The sequence below is a fragment of the Otolemur garnettii genome, unplaced genomic scaffold (genome assembly GCF_000181295.1).
Source record: "Otolemur garnettii isolate 467f Iridium unplaced genomic scaffold, OtoGar3 scaffold00021, whole genome shotgun sequence".
In the NCBI taxonomy this organism is placed as follows: Eukaryota; Metazoa; Chordata; class Mammalia; order Primates; family Galagidae; genus Otolemur; species Otolemur garnettii.
This window is the reverse complement of record NW_003852416.1, coordinates 18,186,171-18,203,226: the sequence shown is the minus strand read 5'-3', so window position 1 is coordinate 18,203,226 and position 17,056 is coordinate 18,186,171. Positions and strand designations below refer to the sequence as shown.

Sequence of the window (17,056 nt, the reverse complement as noted above, 5' to 3'; positions counted from 1 at the left end):
CCTGGAAACAGCCAGCTACTCTGGCCCCAAGCCAAGCACTAGAAAGCAGAGAAGGAGGAGGCCCAGTCGGCAAGTCCAGAGCAGTTTTAATCGGGTGGAGGCTGTACAGAGGGTGGGGCCCACTGAGGAGGGAAGGCAAGGCCACACTGCCCCAGCTCATGTACCAGGCCTTGGTGTGGACAGCCTTTCTCCACCTCTGTAAAGAGAGAGGGTGAGCCCTTGGGGAGAAAGGAGGGAAAACCAGCTCAGCCCCAACTCCTGGCCTCTGTCTGAGCCAGGCCCCAGGAAGGAGGGGGATTGCTGGTGTCAGGGTGGGGGTGGTCTCAGCAGAAAGCAGAAATGTTGTCAGGCCTCCCCCTCGCAAAAAGAAGCATCAAAAGTTCAGGAGCACTGGCTCCTCCTGCCCCCACCCCCGCCCCCGCCCCCCTGTACGAAAAGTGCAAAACATTATCACAAAAAGGGGGTCTTGGAGGGGCCCTCAGTATAGGCTCCTGAGGCCCATGCCCCAGCCCTGCCCTGCCCCGGACACCGCGTCCGGCGCGGTCGGGCCCTGGGCCGCAAGGCCCTCACAGGTGGCCCGAGGCCGGCCCGGGCTCAGGCAGGGCTGTGTCATTCTGCAGGTGTCCGGCAGGCACCTCCACCCCACCTCCACCTCAGGGCTTCCTTCGCCCACTGCCTGCTCCTGGCCGGGGTTCTGAGCCCTGCCGCTGAGCCCTGGGTTGGCTGGAGGGGTTGGGCTGGAGGGAGGGACTGGAGTGAGAGGGAGGAAGTCTGTCCTCCACGCTTCCGGCTTGGGCCAGTGCTGCCTCTACCACGTCCAACTCGTCACTGCCCGCCTTCAGCTTGAACCGCAGCAGTGCCGCATATGTGCCATAGCGGGATTTCTGAAGAGGGGCAGGGGCTATGAGGGCCTTCTCTGCACCCTCTATCCTTTCCACCCTCTGGACCAGGGAGGGCCACCAGAGGAGGCCCAAAAGCACCCAAGGAGTGTGAGATGGCCCCCTGGCTTGTTGGTGACCCTCTTTGGGCTCTCTCAGGAGTAACTGCCACAGGTAATGTTTCCTGAGCCTTTACTAGAATTGGGGAACATAACACTTTACAGACATGTCACTTTATGACCCAAGTGTGGAATGTTGTCTTTGTTCCACAGAAGAGGAAACCAAGCCTCAGAGAGAGTCAGCAACCTGCCCAGTGTCATCCAGCTGGTCTCACCCTTACAGTTCATGCCCTTCACCCTAGTCTGACCCTGTGTGTGGCAACACAGAGGTTTCCAGGTAGGGTGACTCACCTCAAACTCCAGATAGGCCTCCTTCTGCCGCTGCTCATCAGCGTCCTTGCCCCGGGCCTTCTTGCCCACCTGGGCTGCACGGTGCTCCCGCAACTCACTTGCCATGGCCTTTAGCTTGGCTTCATGGGTCCGTACCTGCTCCTCCTAGCAACCAAGGAGAAAACTTTCAGGGTCACTCCAACCCATACAGTGCCGTTGTGCAAAAAAAAAATTTTTTTGAGACAAATCTCACTTTGTCGTCCCCTGGCAGAGTGCCAAGGTGTGTCAATTCCCAGCAACCTCAGACCCTTGGGCTCAAGTGATTCTCCTGCCTCAGCCTCCAGAGTAGCTGGAACTCTAGGTGCCTGCCACAATGCCCCCGCTATTTTTAGAGATAGGGTCTTGCTCTAGCTCAGGCTGGTCTTGAACCTCTGAGCTCAGGCAGTCCTCCTGCCTTGGCCTTCCAGAGTGCTGGGATTACAGGCATGAGCCACCATGCCCGGCCCTGCAAATGTTGTAAAAGATGCCCCTTTTCTTTTGGATGAACAAAGCACCATGTCTGGGTTCCCAAGCTGGCATGTGGAACAGGGGCTGGATTTCAGCCTCCACTTGCCTCCTGTAGTCAGTGTCCTAGTACAGGGGACAGTTACATGATCATACACAGCAGCTTTGAGTACAGTCAGCCTGGGCCTACCTCCCTCCATCCTGAGGGCACCAGGTCGACTTAGGGTAGGGCTACCTGGGAGAGGCGGGTGGCAGCACTGGGCAGGAGAGGGCGGCTAAACTTCTTCTGGGAACTAACAGCAGCTGGGAAGGGGGGTGCAGAGAACATGGCGGCCACCACATTGATACGAGTGATCCAGGACTGCATCTGCTCCAGGCTCCTAGGGAGACAGTATAGCTCCTTGGGATCTGGACCCAGGGTCTCCAACCCAGGATGCCAGTCCTAGCTCAGGTTGTGGCCTGAGAAAGATAGAGGCAATCCAGGGATGAGGGAGGGACAGTGAGATGGGAGATGGGATGAAAGGGTCTGGAATAGGCAAAGGAAGTCACTCACTGAGCCTGGAAGAGGAAGACCCGCCAGTCAGCTGTGCGCAGGTAGAAGACATGGGGTCTCTTATTGTAGTCACTGGCACGGGTGGCCAGGGCATGGTGGATGCTGATGGCATTCTTGAGCTCCGCCTCCGAAAGAGCCTTCCCAGGCTGGTACTCCTCCTGCGAGGGTACCCATTTGTCCTGTCCCCAGAACCGCCTGGCCAACCTATACCCTGACCCTGGGGCCAGCCCAGCCCCAACCCTCAGGCCTGGCCCCACACCTTCTGGAGGTAGAGGATCATGCCCTTGAGGATTCCGTGGAAGCTCTTCCAGCCCCGCTTGCCTCGAGGTGCTGGAGGGAAGAAAGATAGATCAGGGGAACCTGAGACAGGCCCACTCCCATCCATCCCCCAGACCCTCCCAGTAGGCCACATACTCTTCCTGCAGTCAGGGTCTGCGTGCACCTTTCGCACCAGGGCACCGTGCTTGTAGACGGCAGCCCCGGGCTCAGGAGTCAGGTCCAGGAAAGGGCTGGAGCCACTGCCACTGCCCCCGCTGACTCGCTTGATGACCTTGGGGTTGGGGTCAGCCAACTCAGATAGAGAGCGTCTCAGCTCCTCCTCATCTCTGCAGAAGAGTGATCACATCAGAAGGGGCTGGCCATGGACCCATCACAACCCCCCTTCAGCCTTCATCTCCCTGAAAGTTCCTTCACTGTTTGTGGAGATGTTAGGGGGGTCCCCTCACCCTGAGGCTCCTGTCATGTCTCCCACCTCCGATCAGGTCTCCCCAGGGTGTAGCTATGCCTCCCTCCCTCAGAGCAGGGCACCTCAAGGGGTGTCTCCTCCCTGAGATTAGAGCCATACAGTGTAGAGCCACAACTGTCCCTTCCTTCCCTCCCATGTCACCAGCTCCATCCTCCCCATTTCTGCACACACACACCCTCACCCCTCACACCCTTACCAATATAGACACCTGCCTGACTCAGCTCTGTCTCAACCACATCCAGCACTAGGCTTTGCTCATGGCTTGTTAGCTAAAGGATGTTGGCAGAAGGAGGAAGAAGTAGCTTCCTAGTACCCCCATACATCCCGGTCTGCAGGCACTGTCAGATTAAAAAATTGGATTCTATGGGAGGCTGAGAGGGTAGATTGCTTGAACTCAGGAGTTAAAGATCAGCCTAAGCAAGAGTGAGACCTGTCTCTAAAAAGTAGCTAGGTGTTGTGGTGGGCACCTGTAGTTCTAGCTACTTGGGAGGCTAAGGCAAGAGAATTGCTTGAGCCCAAGAGTTTGAGGCTGCTGTGAGCTATGATGCCATGGCACTCTACTGAGGGTGACAAAATGAGATTCTGTCTCAAAAATTAATTAATTAAAACTAAAAAATTGGATTCTATCTTGCTACTCCCTTGGCCTTAGAACCTGCAGTAGCTCCCTCCTGCCTCCTACATGGAGCCTATACTGCATCTCCCCCAGCATCATCCTTTTCCATTCTCCTTCCCCACCAGGCCTGCCTCTTCATGGTCTTCCACCCACACTTATTGCAGCCACTGCACCTTTGCCTCCCAAATAGCAATTTCCTTTTTTCCCTTCCCAAATGCTTCTCTTCCTTCAAGACTTGCCTCAGTCCCAGCCCTCCAAAAAGCCTTCCCTGGTCTCTCCCTCCACCCTAATCCTGAGCTCTGCCTTCTGTGAGGTCTTCTCTCCTAATGAGAGCTCCTAGATAAAACATGAGCAGTGACTCTTAGCAGATACCAGCCAATACTGACTGTTACAATGAAGGCTGCACCGTCAGACTAGGGGCCTCAAGGCCAAAAGTGGAGCTCCCCTCTTAGACTGGACTCTTCTAATACTTACTCTGAGTCTCACTGTTTCTATTGGGGGCTGCAAGAATAGACAATGATTCCCTGCTCTGTAATGTCTGGGCTTCCTAGGACCTAAGGGGGATCCGGGGTGCTACTGGTCAGGGCCTTACTTCCAGAGGCTTCTGCCTTCCCACTAGGGTTGCCAGAAGACCTCCCTTTTATGTTTCAACAGCATCCCCCACCCCAACCCAACTTGTCATAACAACCCAGCTAGAGACAAGACACAGAGCCCCAAGTCCAGACAGGCATCTCCAAAGAAGGAAGTGAGGCTGCCTCACTGCCTCTCATGGCCTCTCATCCCTCCCCTGCCCCACAGCCCCAGAACTCACAGGCCCACCCAGCTTTCCTGGCCCCTCCAGGCAGCACCTTCCCCAGACCCCACCCCTAACCCATTGTACAACCCCAGGACTCACATGGCCCACTGCAACTTTTCATTCTTGATGGAACTGTACAAGGCCTGGGGAGGGAGGAACAAATTAGGTGGCTGTGGATCAGACCTGGGGAAGGGTGTACCATGTACTCCAATGTCAGAGAAGAAGCAGAAGTAAGGAGTAGGGACAGCAGGATATAGTGACCAAGAACATAGCTCTAACAAAGAGACCCAGACTCAGTTCCACCACTTTAGACTCGATGGGGAAGAACAAAGGTAGTAAGACGGAGACACAAGCAGTTTGCACAGGGCATCCTGGCACATGGGAGATAAAAAATAAAGGGTAACTGTCATTATCATCGTTACTGTTGTTACGGGGTTATCCTGCTCAGATCCTGGAGGGAATGGGAAAGAGCAGCCCTAGGAACCCTTCCTCCCCCAACCACATGTTTTGGCCTATTTCCCCAGAATAAATCCACACATAGCATATGGGGAAACTGAGGCTCCAGAATGGGGCACTCATCCTCTCAGCTTATTTCTTAGCTAATAGAGAACACACTATCATGGCTCCTAACCCCAGGACAAACTGAGTACTCCCATAGCCCAGACAGCCCTACCAAGCTAATCATCAGGGTAGTCCAGCACCTACCTATATGCACACTTCATGTTACTAGGGAGTGAAAAACACCTTTTTAACCTAAAAAGCAGTAGTTTTCGCTTCCAATCACTGCTTAGACCAAACTTCCTGTAAGCTGCTGAACCAGTCACTTCCTCTCTGTATAGTTGGCCTTCAGGACACTTGAGAGCCTTAAGGTGGTCAGAGGAGAGGATAGGCTCCAGAGTAGTATAGAGGACCCCTTTTCTTGGGAGTGGTCTGGAACATGGGTCCACACCAGCACTTCTAACTGTGGGGGCGCTTCCACCAGCCTGTCTGAGTGGGTGTGTCCCCAGCATGTGTGTATTGGGCTAAGTGTGTGGCGTGTGATGCTGCCTGCATGTGAGCTGGGTGCAATGGTGACGTCGGCACTGCCCTGTGATGGGACACAACCCTCCCTTCCCCTCCAACATACCACAGTCTCTGACTCTCTCACTGCCCACAGCCCTGCACAGCCACAAGGCTAGCCAGGCATCCCACCTGTGCATACTCTGTCCACACAGCCTGCACCTTCACTCCAACACAACCCAGGCTAATCAATACATAGCACTGCCAGCACATACCTAGCCCAAACCCAGCAGGCTTAGAGCCCCAAACCCTCAGTTCCCAACTCTCTGGCCAGGAGACTGAAGTGCCCACCAAGATCCAACCTGCAATCCTTCCCAGCCTTTTGGTTCCTTCCCTGCCCCATCTCAGGACCGTCTTTCGTCCACAACCACACCTTCCCTCGAAGGTCCTGAACCCCATCACAGAATCCCAAGTCATGCTCCCATCTAGAAAACCCTCATCCTTCCCAAAGATCCTTTGGTTTGCGAAGCCCACCTTGGTCCAAGGGTCTGTGCCCTCCCTACCACCCCCAGTCCATGCCCGTAAGCTCTGTCCCTGCCAGGGTCTCCCTCGGCCCCATTGATACCTGCCATCCCCCAACTCGTGCCACCCTCGGTGCCTCCCTCAAGCCTCCCCCTCGGTCGCCCCCCAGCCTGGCGTGGGCCGAGGCCACAACGCCCTCACCGCCTTTTTCTTCTTGCGGCTCTGCAGGCGGCTGACCACCAGGTCGGTGTAGAGCACGGGCTTGAGACTGCGCGAGCGCTGCGGCCAGCCGTAGCACAGGGTCTCCGCACCACGGTGGGTGCGCCCGTAGCGCACTGAACACAGCGAGCGCGAGCGCAGCCGCCCGGCGCTGCTGTGGATGCTGTTGACGCCGATCATGCTGGCCTGGCCGGAGCGCCGCGGCCCCCGGCCATGCCCCCGCCCGCCCTCGGCCCCCGGGCCGCCCCGGACGGCCAGCGGACGGCTCCCCCGACAGCCAGCGCGAGCGGCCCGGCCTGAGCCAGGCCAGGCTCCCACCGACGCACCGAGCGCGCAGCGGCGGCGGCGGCGGCGCGGTCTGCTCTGCAGCTCAGCGCGAGCGGGAGGGGGGGCGCCGACGGGGAGGGGAACGCGAGGGCTGGGGGCGGGGTCGGCGCGAAATGCAGGCGCCCAACTGTGAGGGGGACTCTCTGCGCCACCACCGGGAGGGCCTGGGGAGTCCAAAGGGGTACTCGCACCGGGGCGGGCTGCTCCTAGGAGACTGGCGGGGGCGCTGAGAGCCCTAGGCCTTGGCCTGTGAAGGTGGGTTGACCTCGTAGGTCTGGAACTCTCTCCTGATTCCTTGCGATGGGTGCAGGGGTGAAGGGAGGGGTCAGACCGCTTGCCCACAGCCCTTTGTCACTGAGTCGGGAGGGGCCTCCAGGTAGGATGAATGGAGGCATCAGGGAATAGCTTCGGCCTCATACAGATCATCCACAGATAATCCCAAACGCCCCGCATATCCCCACTCAGGCCTAGTTCACATACACCCCAACTAACCAGATGCATCAATTCACAGTCACCCCAACTCACAGACACTTCAAACTCAGATGTACACCTCAAAATGTACTATCTTGAACTCACAAATATGCACCCCCTATTCAGGCATATTTCAAAAATCAGACACATCCAGCTCAAAGATGTAGGACCCATATACACCCCACCTCAGATACACACGAAATCATAAGCTCTAACACCCAAGCCTTACAAACCCACCCCCACCCCATTCGCTAATGCCCATCACACATATCCAACTCAAGCATACACACCAACTCATCCAACACCTCAACTCGCCATGGACACACCCTCTCAAACGCATCCTCAAACTCAGAAGCCCAACACAACCCAAGCTCACAGACACGCCCTAGGACACTCCTGTACAGAGTTACATGTATGTAGTGGCTCACAGACACCTTTCTCCAACTCTGGCGGTTTCTTCAATTGACCTCAGGTCTCACTGGGATAAAACACCACCCGATCAGGGACAGGAATGAACCCATGGTACCGGGACACCCCCTTCTCCTCCCACACACACCAGCCCATGTGTATCATCTGACACCTTAGGTTCTGTCGCCAGAGCTGGTGCCTGGGCCTAGGACCTGCCCATAAGGGAGCCAGAAGCGCAGAGTCACAGCTTTGCCCTAATTCACTCGCTGGGAAATCTTGGAAAAACCTTCGTCCCTCTCAGGCCCCCTCAACCTCTAGGTCCTTCCAACACAGCACTACCAGTAAAGTCTTTGCAGCTATACACACTGGGGTGGGGATCTGTGTGCTTGAGTGTCCCTGCCCCTTGCCGGGACCCCTTTCCCCTGGGGGAGGAGAACTGACAAGGCAAAAGCAAGGGCCAGGGCCGCCCTCTCATGTGTTTTCCTGAGCAGCTCCCCTCCTCCGCCCCAGCAGCCGCGATTGTACACGTGTGCGCATGTTCCGGGAGAGCCTGCGTGTGGGGGCTGGGGTGGGGGCGGTCCCCAGACTGAGTCACCAGAGCCCAGGTTCTCTCAGCAAGAGCCAGGGGCCTGCAAGCCCCACCCCTGCCCTCCCTCCGACTTTGTTGGCTACTGTGTCATCCATCCTTCCCCACCGGCAACTTCTACTCTGCCCCGCCCCCCACCTTGAGCAGCTCCCTGGGGAAGTCGCCGCCGTCGTTGAGGCCCTCCAGGTTCCCGATGAAGTCCCCGCAGGTCATGCGCTTTCCAATGTTCTAAGGAAGGAACAGAGCCTGTGAGGATGAGGACCCTGAAGTCTCTGGACAATGGTCGTGTTTTCCTGGCTCCTCCTTGTACACCCCCACTCACGTGGCCATGGAGATCCGTGTTGAGTAGCATGAGGGCGCAGGTCAGAGTGTGGGCACCATCTAGGGAAAAGTCAACATTTAGCCACCGCCACGACACTTCTTAGGGACTCTTCCCACAGCCATCTTCCTCAGCCTCACAGTTCATTCCAGCACCCATTCAGGGGCCTCTTGCCTACAACCACATGTTCTTACCTCCTAAACCCCATTAGTGAACTCTTCTCCCAGCAAAGACATCCTCCAGCAGATCTCTCAGCAAAGACCTTTCCTTCTTCTTAGGACTCCTGTCTTAGCTCCCTAAGGTGCTGGGGGTCCCCTACTACTTGCCTCTACACTCCCATTCCTCTATGCATAAAACACAAGCAAGTTCACCCCACCCACACTTATGCAGAACACTGCAGCCAAACAGAATCTGCACTCAAGCCAAGCACTGTCCTGCACATGTATGTGACCAGCTGCATACAAACCCACAATGCATTCATGACCCTGATAATATGCCTGTCGCATGTATAGTTCCATATACATGTAACCATGTCAGGGCTATTTGTGAACATGTGTGTTCACAGGCCTACTCATTCATTCCTTCCTTCACTTAGGCTCCTATACACAGACTCAGTGCCTGCCCATCTGCTTCTGGCCAGCTTGGACAAACCTACTCTCAGTCTCCTTACCCTCTGAGGACAGGGCTTCAGGATTGCATTGAAAGTATCGCTGGGAGAAGTGGGCCAGCACACGCTCCCGTTCCTGGGTCTCACCCATTAGGGCCAGCTCCTTCAGGAACACCCTGGGGAGGGGAAAGAGGGAAGATGTCATCCCTACTAAAGGTTCCCTTACCAGCTTGGGCAGGGTGATGTCAGGGCAGCTGGGGGGAGACAGAGGGGCTTAGAGGAGGTACAGCTGGTGTCATAAACACCAAACCTAGAGAGTAGGGTCTGTCTTCTATTGGCTCAAAACCCACCTGAGAGCTTGGTCCAGAGTCATGCCCGTGAAGACAAAGAACTTGAGGTACTCCCCAGCCACCAGTTTGCTGAAGTCATTGCTGTGGGCAGGTCAGAGAAACAGGTGGGGTCTCAAGAGGCAGTGTCAAGGGATCAGGTAGGGTTACCTAGAGACCCAGGAGCACTAGATGGAGAGAATGTGGAGGGGCCATCCCCAGGATGCATTTCCTCCACCCCCTTCCTCAATCCCAGCCCAGTGGCATTACTTCTTGCCCAGGTGCCGGGCCACATCGGCCTTCCTGAAGCCATCTAGTCGGTATAGCCTCTTGGCTAGGCGTTGTGCAGCCTCCAGATCTGCCTTCTGCCCATTGGACAAGGTATCCGTGCTTCCCAGGGCCAGCCGCTCTGTGCTGTCCAGCTCTGAGTCTGAGTCAGACACTAGCTGGCTCAGGGGTAGTTCACTGTCAGGATGGAACACCAGCTTAGGGGTTGGGCAGGGCTCTGGGAGGCCATCTAGTCCCTCCCTTTGCCTCTAGGTCCAGAAGATGGAGAAGAGGAGAAAAGGTCATGGGGAAGGCATTTTTCTTTTCTTCTGGGAAGGAAATTGTACAATTTATCCTCCTCAGTCTACTCCATCATTACCATCTCTCTGTGGAAGTTCTGCCTCAAATCTAACCCACTTCCATCTTGTTGTTGTGGGAGTTCTGGCTGCTTCCCCAAAGTTCCCAAGGGCCTAAGTTTGCTATTAGATATAGACCCCATTCCTGCACTGGCCCTACTCAGAACATAGTCCTGTCTCTGAGAATATGAGGGACAAAGGTAAAATAGATGGGCTGCCAGAGAGGAATAGTGGAGATTCATGCAAAGATCTGAGGGCAGCAGGAACACCCTCCTGCTCCCAAGTCTTTTCTTCCTCCCACTTTTCAGGGAGAGGAGCCTCTCCTTGATGTTCCCCAAAGAAGCATTCTCTGGGATTGGGGGGGCTGGAGGTCAGGGTGTGCCCTTCATCCCCTTTCTCTCCTCCCCTTCCCTTCCTACCCCAGCTGCTCAACTCACAAAGCCACCTGTCACCCCAGAGACAAGAGGCCGGAAACTCCTGGTTGCTAGGCAACTCTGTCTCCCTGGCCACCCCCTCCTGTTGCCATGGCTTCCATGACTGAGAGGGTAGCTGGCAGAGGGGAGAGCAGAAAGGTTAGACTATGAGAGGACTTCCTGGAGCAGGGTGAGAGATGCCTGATTGGAGAGGGCAACATGGGAGGAAGGCAGTGGGAGAGGTTGGTGGCTGTATCTTTGGTGAAACCTCCAGGCTGGATAGGGGTAAGGTCATAGGAACTCTAAGCAGGCCAAAGACTGCCTAGGGAGGAAAGGATCCTCCAGTGGAGAAAGAAGGATGTTATCTGGGGATCCTTCAATCCTTAATCATGGCTTCTCAAGTCACTAAATTTGAGTTTAGGGGTGTTGTCCTCCAAATGGGAAAACAGGCTTCTGTACCCCCTAACTACCCCTACACAGGGGTCAGGAATACTAACTACAGCCTCACATTCAGGATCTGTCCCTTAAGTCAGCTGTTCTGAAGGCCCTCAGATCTGAAGGCCCAAAGTAAACTCACCTGCCAAGTGGTGCTGCCCCCAGCCCAAGGCTGTCATCTGAATGGCAGGGACTAGGGGGATCCTTCTCAGGGGCCAGCTTGGCTCTGGCCTCTCCCTCTTCCTCCACCTCCCCTCTCTGTGTCCAGGGACCATCAGCAGCAGAGCTGGTACCAGAATCCAGTTCCAGAGGGGCAAGCGGGGCAGGAGCAGGTGGGTCAGGTCTCAGGAAGGGGGGTTGGGGAGGCAGCTCAAAGGTAAAAAAGGGGCTTTGGGTTGGGCCAGGTGAGGCCAGGGCCTCCAGTGAGGCGAGGCTGGTGTAGGAGGTGCCCTTGGCCCGGTGGGACTCCAGGATGGCTTCAAACACACAACTGAAAGAGTCAGGCCCATCAGCTGAGGGGCTGGTCCCAGGTAGAAAGGGCACAGGTGATTTGAGAGGTCCAGGCTGAGACGTCTGGCTCTCTGGCCTGCAGAGGCAGGGAAAATCTTTCATCAGGGTCCCAGAGCACAGGTCTTTCTCCATTGGAGGACCCAGAGCAAGATTTTATTGAACTCACACTGACTCTGTTAAAGAGATTATCATCTCCTTTTTACAGCCTCCCAACCCTCTAAGAAAAAAGACCCTCTTGAGTGGAGGGTCCAAGATATTTGGTGCCCCTGGGGCTACCAGTCCCCAGAACTCCATCCTCTCCCTTCCTCCCTCTTTCCTCCCTGCTAATCTCCCTTTCTCCTCCTTTTCCCTGATCCGCTTCCCTCCTGCCATCCCATTTCTATTTCTGGCAACATCTTAGGAGAAGATGAGGCTCCAAGCTGCAATGGGTGTGAGACAGAAAGCAAAGCCCCTACTCCCCACTCTTCCATCAGGACCAAGGACCTGAACTGATCCCCCTGTCCCGAGTTTCCTGTTCCAGGCTTGATCCTGCCCCCAGCCTCTCACTTGACCCCTGTCCTGCTAGAACCCTTTGCCTCTTCTTCCTTACTGCCCCCAACCCTCCTGAATTTTTGCTGATAACAGCTTGCCACATCTCCAGTGTTGCACAAGGCCTTAGGCCTCTGCAGAATCTCCCATTCCCCACTCTGCTGTGTAACACCTCAGCTTGATCCTTCTACTCCCAGCCCCACCTTCATCTATCCCAGTCTCTTTGACCCAGCTCTGCTTCTGGGCCAGTGGGAAAGAGTAAACCACTTTCTTCCCCTCTCCCTCACTCACCGGGCCCCGTCTGAGGCCTCAAACACCTCGTCGTCCACATCCTCTTCCCCACCTGCCTCATCCTCATCTTCATTGCCACTGCCCAGGCTGGAACGAGGGCCAGGGCCAGGACAGGGGGCAGGTGGACGGGCAGTGCCAGGTGGGCCCTCAGAGCTGGGCTGACTCTCGATGGCTGAGTCAGCCTCCTCCCGCTCAGCCAGCACCTCATCGATGTCAGTCTCGTGGTAGCACCTCAGGGGCACTGTGTCCAGGTCCGTCTCGGAGTACTTGGCTGCTTGCCCCACAGCCACCCCAGAGCCCTGCCCTGAGCCCACCCCATGTGGAGATGGGGGAGCATGCTCTGGGGGCTTAGCACCTGTAGTATGCATAAGCATCCAGGTCAGAAGGTTGTCCCTATCACTTCCCTGTCCTGATCCTGTTCTCAAAACTCCCTCCACTGCCTCATATTGGCAGGAAGTCCTTTCACTGTCTTGCCACCATTCCTCCTGCTACAAACTTAGCTTGTTCCTGGTGCCAGTGGAGCTCATTTCAAACCAAGTTCTTGTCAAACAGCTTGGAGAAGTCTGAAAGAGACCTGCTTCTTCACTCCACAGAATGATAATTGACATCCTCCCTCCACTCCCTCCACTACCTAGCCTCCTCTGGGTGCCCCACTGTGCCCTATTCTCCAGATTCCTCATAACACAGATAGGAAGTTGAGGCCAAGGAGGCACTGGCTGATTCAGAAGTCCAGGAAAGGACTGGGAGAAGTATGAGGGCAGACTTCCACCCAAGCTTTAGCTGATGTGAGAAAGGCCCTGCCCTGTTCTCCTTGCCTCAGTCCCAGGCCTTACCTGAGCTGGAAGGGTCCAAGGAGCCATAGAAGAATTCCCACTTGGCTCGAGCAATTCTCTGAGCATGTGAGGAAATTTCTCGGGGGAAGGACCAGGTGTCCCCCTGAGCCAAGGGGGAGACATGAGCACCCAGAGATAAAGCCAGACATAAGGACAGAAGAATATAGAACAGAAACACAGAAATAAAAACACATAGTGACACAGATGGAGGTGCACAGACACAGGGATGGACACAGAGGGTAAGAAGAAGACAGATTTAGGACAGATTAAAGTATTCAAAATGAACAGCAGACAAGCCCAAGTCTGAGAGGGGGCCAAGTCTTGCCCCTTCACTGAGTCACTGGGGTCGCAGAGAGCTCAAAGGAGGTTGCATACCTGGTTCAGTAATCCGGTGTCAGCAGGTCCTCGGAATAGTGTGGCCAGGTGCTCAGGGGTACCCCCCAGGCCATTGGGGAGAGAAGAATACAGGCCATCTGTCCCAACCTGGGGTGGAACTAGTGGCCCACGTAAAGGGTCCCGGCTGCAAGGAAGGGCAGAGCCTCCTCTGGCTGGGAGTGGGTCTGATGTGGATGCCTCCAGCCGTAACTTGCGATTGGAGACAGGCCCAAGGGCTGGGGCAGGCCTGGGAGGAGAAACCCCACCCAGATCCCAGCTCCGACTCAAGCCTCCAGGAGCAGGTAGCCCATTCAGTGGCTTCACACTGGCTTTCTCCACAAAGCGGAAGATGACTACGGAGCTCTGGGCCCCTGGTGGGGGCTGCCCAGTGGGTGAAGAGGGTACCCAGGGTGAAGGAGCAAGGCAGGGTGAAGGGGGACCACGCAGAGGTGTACAGGGTGCTGTCACACGTCCCAGTTCCCGGCCTCGAGGACCCGGACCTGCCACTCGTCGTAGCAAGGAGCCTGTGCTGCCATACATGCTGGCTGGGGGGCTCTGGGGCACCGGACCTTCGGGGAGCCAGCGGCGGGGGCATCGTGGTGGGGAAATGGCACAGTCGCCTTCTGAGCAGAAGCGCATGGCACCCTGGGCCATGCTGGGGGCCGGGGGTCAGGCTGGGGGAGCAGGGATGGCAAGGCCAGGTGGGGAGTAAGGGGGCTGCATGCTCTTCAGACAGGCCTGCAAGAGAGGAAGGGGAGCAGGGTAAACTGCCAGGAAGTTAGATGAGCAGGACAGCAAAGACAGGGAAGGAAAAGTTGGCTGGGGTGTCTGAGCACCAGGGACCTAGCCCTAGAAATATGGTATCAGTGATCTTACATCTGGGGGTTCCTTTCATGGAGACTTGAGGAGAAAAGAATTATATACCCAGTGGGCCCCTGGCTCCTCTCATTCTGCCTGGGGGCCATGAATATCACCATAGGAGGAGAGAAGAAGCTATTTCAGAAGTTGAACGAGCCCAGAGTTACTGTGGCACTTTGGAGCTACTTCTGGTGTGGGGGAGGCTGGTACCCCACCCTCTGGATTAGGAGTGTCAGCCAGTGATCACCATAATACAGTACAGCCCTGGGTCCTCTATAGTCTCTTATGGAGGCTTTCATTCAGGGAAGGGAAACTCAGGCCTCCTGGAAGGAGAGGGAAGAAGAATGAATGGGGGTTATATAGGGACAAGGAAGGGCTGAAAGCCACAGGGTGGAGGTAAGAGAAAGGCCTAAGCAGAGATCCCTATCCCCAGTATATATATGCAGAATGGGAAAGGGACATTCTTATTCTCCACACAGGTACAGACTGGCACATGCACACACACACATACATGCATGCACTCATGCATATACATACATACATAAGAACAAATATACACAGTTATGCACATTGATAAGTAACACCTTCACACAGACTGACACACATACATATTGCTCAAAGACACACCCTCATGCACTCTCACAGTCATAACAAATATGTGTGTAATAAAAAGGCACATGCTTATTTTACACACATCATCATTGTCAAATAGGAACACACAAAGAGATACCCAAATATATACACAAGCTCTCATTCTCCAATACACACAGAGATACAGGTGTATCAGACACTCAGATATACTGGTCACAATCACATACAAATACAGATGTACATTTACACACATACTCAAGAAGGGACACATATCCTTCCCCCCACCCCAAGTCCTTGGGGTCTCTTGGGAGGAAGGCAAAGACTGCACCACATCCTTCTCCCTCCCCTTTACCCCCAGGAGTATGACAGATCTTAGCCCAGGAGAGACCATAAATGAGTAATGGGATCTCTGGTGGCAAGGCAGGGTAAGGAGAGAGGTCAGGAGCAGCAACGCTGCCAGGCGGATTCTGGAAGCTCAAAAGGGGCCTATCCCAATTTTTTGTGCAGCCCCCACTCAAAGCCGCCTCAGTACTCACCGCTGCTCGCCTGGAGCTGAGACGGAGGAGAGGTAGAGGAGAGGCCGGGCCCTGCTCAACTGTGAAGGCAGCACGGCTCCCGTTTGCTCCAGGCCCGCCCGCCTCCCAATCCCTCCTCCTACCCCCTACGCGCTGCTCAGGCAACGCTAATCCCCCCACCCCCCGCCCTTTCACAGGGCCCTGAGGCCCGAAGGCTGTCAGCCCCCCTTCGCCACTAGGTCTCCGCTGAGCTCTCCCGCCAACCGAAGACCCGCCCCAGACGAGGGGGAGGCCTCGTGGAACCCCTGGTTCTATTCTCCAAACCCTCACGTGCCCCGCCCCACTCGTGTCCACATCCCTCTTACCCACCGCCCTCGTGCCACACGTATGGCCCAGTTGCACACGCGTGTCCCTCTCCAGACCCCACGCGTGTCCCTAGGAGGCTGCCACATGACCTGTTACATGCCACACGCGCTCCCGCCCCCACGAGCGCGCGGACGCACCAAGCACACGGTATGGGTGTAGACCAGACCCGCCTTCTAAATTCAGGAGACCATCGACTATGGAAGGGAGATCTAGGAAACATCGTCTTGAATCCTTCGGAGTTTTGAGTCTTGGACCCAGGAGACCCAACACTGACCACCCAGCCAGGGTGCAGCAGGAGGGATGTTAAGCCAGACTTCAGGAAGAACTTCCTTCCTGCTTGAGTTAGGTATCCCGGCCGCCCAGGGGTAAGAGGTTAGACCGAATGACCAGGGGATTGGAAGAAGTGGGGGACAGGCAACCTTTGTGCCCTTGGCCAGCGTAAAAGGGGGCCTCGCTATTTTAAGAAAGTGCCTCTCAAGTTACTATGGCAACTACTCTCCTTGAGAAGGCCAAGATGGGAAGGTGGCAACCTGGGAAGGAAGAAGGGGTCTGGGCAGTCAGGGGGTGCAAGGACGAGCAAGGCGGGGTCCCGCGGGGCTCACCGCGGGGAGGGGTGGCGCGGGCTCCGCGCGGTGCTGAAGGGGACAGCGCCAGATTTGTCGCACTGCGCAGGCGCAGAAGTGCGAACAAAGCGGGGAGGAGGACGCGCGCGGCCGGAGCTGGTGCGCGCTCACATGGCTCTATGCAGGGGTCAATCTTCCCAGCCACTCCCTCCCAAGCAGGCTAAGGAAGAGGAAGTAAGCCCTTTACCTAACTTGACCCTTTTCTGGTCCTTCTCCACTCTCTTCTAGCTGCGCTGGAGGGTGGGGCAGCCTAGAAGGGATTCTGGGAAAACCAGATGTCTGAGTTCTCTATTCCTGTCTCCCTGATTCTGGACAAGGCGCTTCCTCTCTAGGGCCTATGTCCCCATCTTTAAAATGGAGTGATAGTACAGACCTTCCCACCTTGCAGAGGTGCCCGAAGCCCTGATGAGATAACGGATAAGAAGCAGTTTTCGTTATGAAGAGCCAGCTGAAGCGGTTGCACAGAAGAAGCGCGCAACCCTTAGCGATGGCAGTGGCCCTCGTGCCCTTCACATTCCCCCCACATCCACCCTGTGTAGAGGATGAGGCCCTGGGGACGTGGTAAAAGGGCAACTCAGAAGCTGAGTACAGAGCTTTGGGGCATCACCCCAAACACTACAACTAAATCCAAGGCCAGCCAAGAAATAGTACCCCTAGCGGGCTGAGCTGAGCACTTATTTTCCTCAGGACTCTAAAGGAAAGGAAAGGAACCTAGCTGGATGTGTAGTCCTTAGCGCCCTCTACGTCTCGCCCCAGGAGGAAGCCCAGCCTACACTGTTGCGGAGTGAAAAGGCTGGATAATTCGGTAATTCACAATAAATCAGGAATGGGAG

The 17,056-nt window shown here is 55.8% G+C and overlaps 1 protein-coding gene across 1 annotated transcript; it reads right to left on the bottom strand.

Annotated features, from left to right (window-relative positions):
- Nucleotides 1–69: 69 nt before the first annotated feature.
- Nucleotides 70–16,444, bottom strand: PSD (pleckstrin and Sec7 domain containing). The gene is made up of 18 exons (XM_003787222.1): nucleotides 16,411–16,444; nucleotides 15,256–15,314; nucleotides 13,271–14,008; nucleotides 12,896–12,998; nucleotides 12,063–12,417; nucleotides 10,876–11,319; nucleotides 9,533–9,727; nucleotides 9,287–9,367; nucleotides 9,000–9,112; nucleotides 8,333–8,391; nucleotides 8,149–8,238; nucleotides 4,578–4,621; nucleotides 2,739–2,929; nucleotides 2,584–2,654; nucleotides 2,325–2,482; nucleotides 2,007–2,151; nucleotides 1,289–1,432; nucleotides 70–884 (listed from the first exon to the last, which is right to left on the bottom strand). Exons 3-18 carry the CDS (start codon nucleotides 13,922–13,924, stop codon nucleotides 654–656), a joined length of 3,078 nt encoding a protein of 1,025 aa, XP_003787270.1. The 5' UTR covers nucleotides 13,925–14,008; nucleotides 15,256–15,314; nucleotides 16,411–16,444; the 3' UTR covers nucleotides 70–653.
- Between the last annotated feature and the right edge of the window lie 612 nt (nucleotides 16,445–17,056).